Source organism: Sinocyclocheilus grahami, unplaced genomic scaffold (assembly GCF_001515645.1).
Source record: "Sinocyclocheilus grahami isolate Dianchi unplaced genomic scaffold, SAMN03320097.WGS_v1.1 scaffold249.1, whole genome shotgun sequence".
Classification (NCBI taxonomy): domain Eukaryota; kingdom Metazoa; phylum Chordata; class Actinopteri; order Cypriniformes; family Cyprinidae; genus Sinocyclocheilus; species Sinocyclocheilus grahami.
Window position 1 is genome coordinate 343,975 of NW_015505428.1, and position 8,526 is coordinate 352,500.

Genomic DNA, 8,526 nt, shown 5'->3' on the forward strand with positions numbered 1-8,526 from the left:
GCATGTGAGCAAGACTAAGTTTTGGAGAGTTTGAGAGGTAATCACTGAAGTGCTGATGTAATATTATTGTAGTTTCAGAAAATACTGGATAGACTGCCATACCTCTCGGAGCATTTTGATTCTTTCATCTAATGCTTTGACGCTGGCTGCTGATTGGACGCCCGTTCGGTTAAGCTCCTCCCTCAAGACCTGAGCCTCCACCTGTGCCTGCTGCTCCAGCCGCCGCAAATCAGCAACCTCACGACGCAACTCCTGTTTCACACAACAGAGCAAAGCCTAGCTGGTTACTACACAATCAGAGACGCATCCATCGGTCTAAAACGGCATGAGGACATACAGTCAGCGTTACGTACACTATTCTCTGCTCTGTGTTTGTGTGCCGCCTCCATGTTCTCCTCCAGCTCCGTACATAGTTTCCTCAAGTTTCTTTCATCCTTAAAGAGCACAAACAGACATACATAACCACATTTGTGACCCTGGAGCACAAAAGCAGTGTTGAGTCGCTGGGGGATATTTGTAGCAATAGCCAACAATACATTGTATGGGTCACAATTATACATTTCTCTTTTATGCCAAAAATCATTAGGATATTAAGTAAAGATCATGTTCCAAGAAGATATTTAGTAAGTTTCCTACCGTAAATATATCAAAACTTAATGTTTGATTAGTAATATGCATTGCTAAGAACTTCATTTGAACAACTTTAAAGATGATTTTCTCAATATTTAGATTTTTTTGCACCCTCAGATTCCAGATTTTCAAATAGTTGTATCTCAGCCAAATATTGTCCGATCCTAACAAACCATACATCAATGGAAAGCTTATATATTCATGATGTATAAATCTCAATTTCAAAAAAATTGATCCTTATGACTGGTTTTGTGCTCCAGGGTCACATATTTAATCCTCTTACGCTGCAAACCCTTGAGAGCTGAATGAAAGAGCTGTGCCGCTGGGAAACCGACCCTGAATGTCTCTGAAATAATCAACAGCGAGCGGAAGGTCTACCTGAGCTTTCTGCAGCAGGAGCGCAGCATCCTTCTCCACCTGCGCCTGCAGTCGCTCCACAGTCTGCCTCAGCTCGGACACCTCCAGCCTGCGTCTCTCACACTCCTCCCGCAGCGCCTCCTGCAGGCCACATCTGAAACAGCAGGTGGAATGATTCAGCTGGGGCAAGGCAATATCACACAGAGCACTTTGCATGAATACTGCTATACAAATAAAATCATTTAAAACCTAAATTTGGTGTATACCAATGAGTATGGCTTTGAAAATGACTGCACTCCTTTTCTCTGTGGCACTATAATTGATTTACATGTGCAAACACTTAAGTATCTGAATTTTAATGACAAGCAACATTGAATTGCTTGATTGCTGTTAGGGTGAGTTCTTTTGCAAAACCAGAAAGGATACAGTTTTTAGAACATAATGTTCAGTAGAAAACCCAATGAAACTGGAATTCCAATGAAAAATCTCTCTCATACAAATCAAACAGCCTAAGTTTTGTTCATTTCAATATATTTATCTGACACAAACCATAAAACTGACCCCCACCGAAAACGTGCTTTTCTCTTAAATATGATCTAAAGACTTATTTTGTGCATTACAGAATTTACAAAAGTAAATAACAAAAACAAAAAGTTGTTAACAAACATGAGGAAGTGAAATCCTAACTGAAGCAAATGAAAAGTACTTTGATGATCAGGTATGATTTAGGCATCATTTGATGTTCAGCTCCATCAGATATGAATCTTTGATTCTATTCGCGTGTCTTCTGCGATTCATTTACACTTTATTAAAAGGAATAGTTCATCCAAAAATGACAAATCGAGCCAATTTACTCCTGACGTTCCAAACCAACTCACATGGACTGCTTCAGCGTCTGCTGCTCCGAGTCTCTCTGGACTCTCATCTGGTCTACAGTGAGCTGAAGATCAGAGATGGTCTCACCAAAATCACACAACCGATCCAACATTCGACTCCGTCTCTCGTCCGACTAGCTTTCTTCTGTGGAACATTAAAGACGTCACTGAGAAATTAATGGCCAACAATTTTGTTCGGTTGCCAATGTTCTTCAAATATCTTCTTTTGTGTTTTGCAGAAAATGGAAAAGTCTCAGAACGACACGACATTTTCATTTTTGACTCCACTATTCCTTTAAGGTAAAGCAAAAACCAAACACTTGTGGATAATATTGTGTTTCGTGTGACTTTACACTAGGCGCCTCATCTACTGCTAAACTGTTCAAAGCATGTCCAATGTTATATATTTATATGCACGATAAATATAAACAGATATTCAAGCCATGTATAGCACAAAACTCTCAGCGTTCTCCTGAGCACTACTGAGTAAACCGGAGGTCGAGTAACTCACATGGACTGCTTCAGCGTCTGCTGCTCCGAGTCTCTCTGGACTCTCATCTGGTCTAAAGTGAGCTGAAGATCAGAGATGGTCTCACCAAAATCACACAACCGATCCAACATTCGACTCCGTCTCTCCTCTGAGAACACAAGAGAGGATCAACATAACCATTTCACTCATCTATACTTGAGTGTAGAGCTAACATAAGAACTAAGTGTGTGTATGAGTGTGTTATCTGGTAATGAACGTACCTTTCAGTTCTGTGTGTGTAGTTGGTGGTATTCGTGTAAAAGCACTGGTTCCACTGCCAATGCAGTCTTGTTGCACCTCTGCAAAACATTAGAGAACTTAAGAGTGCGCTCAGTTGTGACGAATAAACCTCTAATCTACTTTCTCTCGATGGAAAAGTGACTTAAAAACGTTTAATAGAACCGACATCAAAACAGTATTGTGTGGAGCTGTATGCCATTTTTTAAATCTACACATCTACAGGCAATAAACTACTTCTAAGGCCTTTTGACTCACCACTACATTCTCTCACACACACCATGTCTGTGATTATTTACAAGTTTTGCAAGAAACCAGAAACCTTTGGCACCACAGGAATAGATCCTCAATAAATTATGCAGCATTGGAACTGCTTTCCAACAAGCGGCGAACTCTAACGCACCTGAAGCCTCAGGAGACTCGGTCTCAGGGTCCTGTGTCTTCATCATGGCCAGCATTACAGAATCCACAAAAGAGCTGGAGGGATGTCGAGGAGGCTGCGGTGTCTTCTCAGAGCTCTCGGACTCCTGAGCAGTGCGAGACAGCGAAACAAAGTTATTCATTCTGGAAATAAAACATGATGTTGTGTGAATAGGTATTTTTCTATCATGTCTTGAAGAAAGCATTGCTCTGGTACGCAAGCAGCACCACAAGTAAATATTTAAAACACACAAACACAACTTTGCACAGTGCTGAAACTATAACCATTAGACTGATGTCAAGTAATTCATTTGCACTATTCTTTATCCAATTTTTCAACGTACAATCAGAAACAAGTAAACCCTGGAAAACTTACTTGTACCTCAAAAGGATGATTTAGAAAACTAAATTAAACATTTTGTATTAAAAATACACAAATTTCTGACTTCTACATTTTCTGTGTAAGTGATCAATAAGCCTCCACTGCAAGAGCAAACCAGTGTTGTTACTGTTAATTAAAACTACTAAAAATAATTTCCGTTAACTGAAATGAAGATGATATGAATAGTAAACTTAAACAGAAATTAGAAAATAAGCTGAAGTACTAAAATAATAAAAAATAAAAAATGTAAATATTTTTTTTTAAATGTGACCCTGGAGCACAAAACCAGTCATAAGGGTCAATTTTTCAAATTGAGATTTATACATCATCTGAAAGCTGAATAAATAAGCTTTCCACTGCTGTATATGGTCCACTGCTGATAGGACAATATTTGGCTGAGATACAACTATTTGAAAATCTGGAATCTGAGGGTGCAAAAAAATCTAAATATTGAGAAAATCATCTTTAAAGTTGTTCAAATTAAGTTCTTAGCAATGCATATTACTAATCAAACATTAAGTTTTGATATATTTACGGTAGGACATTTACTAAATATCTTCATGGAACATGATCTTTACTTAATATCCTAATGATTTTTGGCATAAAAGAGAAATGTATAATTGTGACCCATACAATGTATTGTTGGCTATTGCTACAAATATCCCCCAGCGACTCAACACTGCTTTTGTGCTGCAGGGTCCCATATATTAAACGTTTAAAAAATGAAATATAAAAAGAACAACCAATGCCAAATTGACAAAAACACAACCATATTACTAAAACGTAATATGAAAACTGAAAATATAAAAACAAAAGCCCATTCAAAATATTAATAAACACTACAATAGTATATAAAGAATATTAAAATAACATTGCTTCACACAAATCAAGGCTGGAATCAGACCTATTGTGTATGAAAACAGTTAACATGTGTGGAGCCAAAACTCTATTAACCCTGGAATATGTCTAACCTTGAGTAAATTATGACCTCAAGTACCTTGGAGGCTAGGGATTCCTTTAAGATGCCGGTGAGACAGCAAACTCTGTGGTTCAGGAGCATGAGATCATTCGACGCCTGAGCCATCTGCTCTCCTTGTTCCAGCAGCATGCTGCGCGCTTTGTCTCGTGTGCTATCCAGCTCCTCCTGAAGAGAGTCCTTCTCAAGCCTAAGAGAAGAGATTTGCTTCTATTGATTCTGACTTGCTCTAGCATATCTCTTGTAAGAAGTAGGAGTGGGTAGACAGGAGTCTGCTGTACCGCAGGTGTTCCAGCGCTAGTTTGAGGTCCTCACACTCCAAGTTTCTCTCTCTCAGGCCCAGTAAGTGGCACCGCAGCAATCGCTCACTTTCCTCCATCTGCTCCCGTGCCAGGTCGTTTTCTGCCTGCAAGAACTGATAGAGCGAAACATTTGTGACCCTGGACCACAAAACCAGTCACAAGGAAAGACTCCGTCCTTTTCTATCATTGCCTGATGCAGAAAGGCTCATCCATGCCTTTATTACATCGAGGCTTGATTACTGCAATGCACTTTATGCTGGTCTCCCTGATAAGTCTATTAAGAAATTACAATATATTCAGAATTCTGCTCGGGTACTAACGTTGCTATTGTTGGAGTAAGCGGCATAGCTGAAGTACTGTGAATATTCCATAATAAGGTTTTGGTGTAAAGTCTAGTAACTCTCCTCACCTCGCTCATTTCTTTGGCACTGGACAGTTCAGACTGCAGCGGAGCCAGTTGACCGAGCTGGCGGCGATGAATCTCAGCTTCAGCGTGCAGCTCTTTAATCAGGGATGCTCTCTGCGACAGAGCGTCCTCATATTCCTCCAGCTGCTTCCTGGAAGTCTCCAGCGCTTCCTCGAGACTGACAAAAGCATTTAAAAAGTCAATTTTGTACATTTCTCAAACAAAAGAGGAGGGATCAAAATGTGAAGATATACCGGTTCGCTCTCTCTGTAGCTTGCTGCACATCAAACACCGACTGCCCTAACCTAAAGGAGAAAAATAAAATGAGAATACGGAATGGCAACAAACCTACAGGAATGTATTTCTTCTATGGAACATGTTTCTCGTTCATACAGTGTAAGTGTAGCTCAATGGGGCCTAATGTTGTTAATTAAACAGTTAAAATATTCTCCTAAATATTGGTTTTGTGTGTCCTGCAGAGAAATGAACGAATGATACAGGTTTGAAGCCATATGTGTCCCTGCAGCACAAAAGCAGTGTTAAGTCGCTGGGGGATATTTGTAGCAATAGCCAACAATACATTGTATGGGTCACAATTATACATTTCTCTTTTATGCCAAAAATCATTAGGATATTAAGTAAAGATCATGTTCCATGAAGATATTTAGTAAATCTCCTACCATAAATATATCAAAACTTAATGTTTGATTAGTAATATGCATTGCTAAGAACTTCATTTGAACAACTTTAAAGATGATTTTCTCAATATTTAGATTTTTTTGCACCCTCAGATTCCAGATTTTCAAATATTGTCCTCTCCTAACAAACCATACATCAGTGGAAAGCTTATTTATTCAGCTTTCAGCTGATGCATACATCTCGGTTTCGAAAAATTGACCCGTATGACTGGTTTTGTGCTCCAGGGTCACATATAGGGTGAGTAAAGGATGAGAACATGTGAACTATCCCATTTAAAACACTATCCATTTTAAAAAGCTTCCATATTATTTGTCAACATTTATAACATCAGGCATGGGTTACCTGCTATGAGTTTAAGGTCATACAGGCTTTGGAGAATTTCAAAGGATTTTTACATTATAATTTAGGTGTTATTTTCCCTCATTTTCTCATAATTATTTCCAACATCAGAACAACAAAGAAGCTAGCACATGCAATACATGATTAACAATTATTTTGCATATTTATTATAAATATCTGACCAACTGATTTTGGATCTGATGGTGTCGACACATATTGAGTGAGGAGCAAAGAAAAACATTGAAAACAAATAAATAGATAATGAAGCAGAAGGAGACTGCTCTCATGATCAATACATCTGAACATGTGATAGCCTGCTTTACGCATTTATCATCAAGAATATGAGAATAGCATTTATCATAATGTGCCTGGTTTGAAATGTACTAAACCTCTTTAAGGTCATACAGGCTTTGGAGAATTTCACAGGATTTTTACATTATAATTTAGGTGTTATTTTCCCTCATTTTCTCATAATTATTTCCAACATCAGAACAACAAAGAAGCTAGCACATGCAATACATGATTAACAATTATTTTGCATATTTATTATAAATATCTGACCAACTGATTTTGGATCTGATGGTGTCGACACATATTGAGTGAGGAGCAAAGAAAAACATTGAAAACAAATAAATAGATAATGAAGCAGAAGGAGACTGCTCTCATGATCAATACATCTGAACATGTGATAGCCTGCTTTACGCATTTATCATCAAGAATATGAGAATAGCATTTATCATAATGTGCCTGGTTTGAAATGTACTAAACAATGACCCATCTTGTATTCTGTACACTACAATGCTGTGATGTCTGATGAAGACACCTGACGCAAAGAACAGTGGTTCTCTACCATTACGACGCTAACGGTCCACAACAATACATATTCCCAAATCCCTATGGCTCTCAAACATTTTTGAGATTTACTGGATAAGGAGTTTTTTAGAGCTTAGCATAGCTTGATAAATTCACTCTAAAAACACCCATGTATTTACAGAATTATATTACTTTTACATGGCTCTAGAATAACACTTAAAATTAGGCTCTTTCACATATCCAGGAGGAACTAAAATAAGAAAAATCGACAGCTCTAGATTCTAGTGCAAACATATAAATAAAAATAGTTATACGTCACAGATTCTGCAGTGTTAAATTCCTAAATGAATGGGTGTAATTGAGTACGAACTAAACTGAAATTCAAAAAGCATATTCCACAAGTGCCTTTAGCTGCATACTTGCTGGTCTCGGAGGCGAGGGTGTGCTCCAGGAAGGTGTAGGAGGCCAGTGTGGAGGTGACGGTGACCGAGAGCTCAGTGCTCCTCCTCTGCAGCTGACAGCGCTCCTCCTCTGCCTGATTCAGCTGCTCTCTCAGCACAGACATCTCTGAGCCAACACACACAGCACAATCAGACAAAAGCTCACCGCGACTGCACAGAGAATAAGCCAAATCACGGTCACACCTGAAGTCATGATGGTCTGCTGCGTGCTCAAGTCTGAAATCTGTTGACTGGCATCATGCAAGCTTGACCTCATGTGCTCTACTTCATTTTCCATCTGGAGATGTACGGAAACAGCGATTAAACGCATGAAGTTCTCTGGATAGAGATTAAAAGGGTCACATCGTAGATTTTCCTGTCTTTTTTTCTTCTTCCCCCAAATGAAATAATTTCATGAATGATGAAGATACACTGTAACATGCACAACATGAAGTATCCACCATTGATTGAAAGTGAGGCTTTAGACAGGCAACAAAAATCCTCTATTTTGCATATGTGACCCTGGAGCACAAAACCAGTCATAAGGGTCAATGTTTCGAAATTGAGATCATCTGAAAGCTGAATAAATAAGCTTTTCATTGATGTATGGTTTGTTAGTAGGGCTGGGCAAAAAAATAGATTTTTTGATTAATAGTTTTTTTTAAATGACGTCGATTCGATATAGATTCTCAAAAGTCGCGAATCGATCTTTTCCGGTATTTATTTCAGCACACATTTAAAACAAGATCTGATTAACGTGAATCTTATCATTAGTCTTCTCCACTAGATGTCACCCTTATTTACCTTGCGCGATGTTACAACAGAAAGCCTGTCATTCATTCAGCACTTATCTTGGCCATACGCGTGATTTGCGATGCTCAGGTGAAGTGCTGCAGTAATACTATAACTCTGCGGAAGCATCTGATATCACGCATGAGGCGCCATGATTTCCGCAGTGAATGAATGAATGGTGGATGGTGCGGTGCACTGTTTTGTTTACTACACGCATACTAAAGCGCGGATGACGCTCGCAGTGTTTTCAGCTTCTGCCGTCTCACTATATGATGATATGAACACGAATGTCATCTCCAGCTGCTCTGAGAGTCACTTCATTAGCATTT

At 38.8% G+C, this 8,526-nt stretch overlaps 1 protein-coding gene across 1 annotated transcript in view; it reads right to left on the reverse strand.

The window, feature by feature from the left end:
- Positions 1-63: 63 nt before the first annotated feature.
- The window catches only part of LOC107598275 (sperm-associated antigen 5-like), a 14,800-nt gene continuing 6,337 nt past the window's right edge, over positions 64-8,526 (reverse strand). The window contains exons 10-21 of the mRNA XM_016289571.1: positions 7,610-7,703; positions 7,385-7,532; positions 5,369-5,419; positions 5,118-5,292; positions 4,688-4,821; positions 4,428-4,596; positions 3,032-3,155; positions 2,613-2,690; positions 2,374-2,500; positions 1,009-1,141; positions 354-434; positions 64-252 (exon numbers count right to left, since the gene is read on the reverse strand). Of these exons, the coding sequence (XP_016145057.1) occupies positions 64-252; positions 354-434; positions 1,009-1,141; positions 2,374-2,500; positions 2,613-2,690; positions 3,032-3,155; positions 4,428-4,596; positions 4,688-4,821; positions 5,118-5,292; positions 5,369-5,419; positions 7,385-7,532; positions 7,610-7,703 (1,503 nt within the window). The remainder of the gene's footprint in view (positions 253-353; positions 435-1,008; positions 1,142-2,373; positions 2,501-2,612; positions 2,691-3,031; positions 3,156-4,427; positions 4,597-4,687; positions 4,822-5,117; positions 5,293-5,368; positions 5,420-7,384; positions 7,533-7,609; positions 7,704-8,526) is intronic.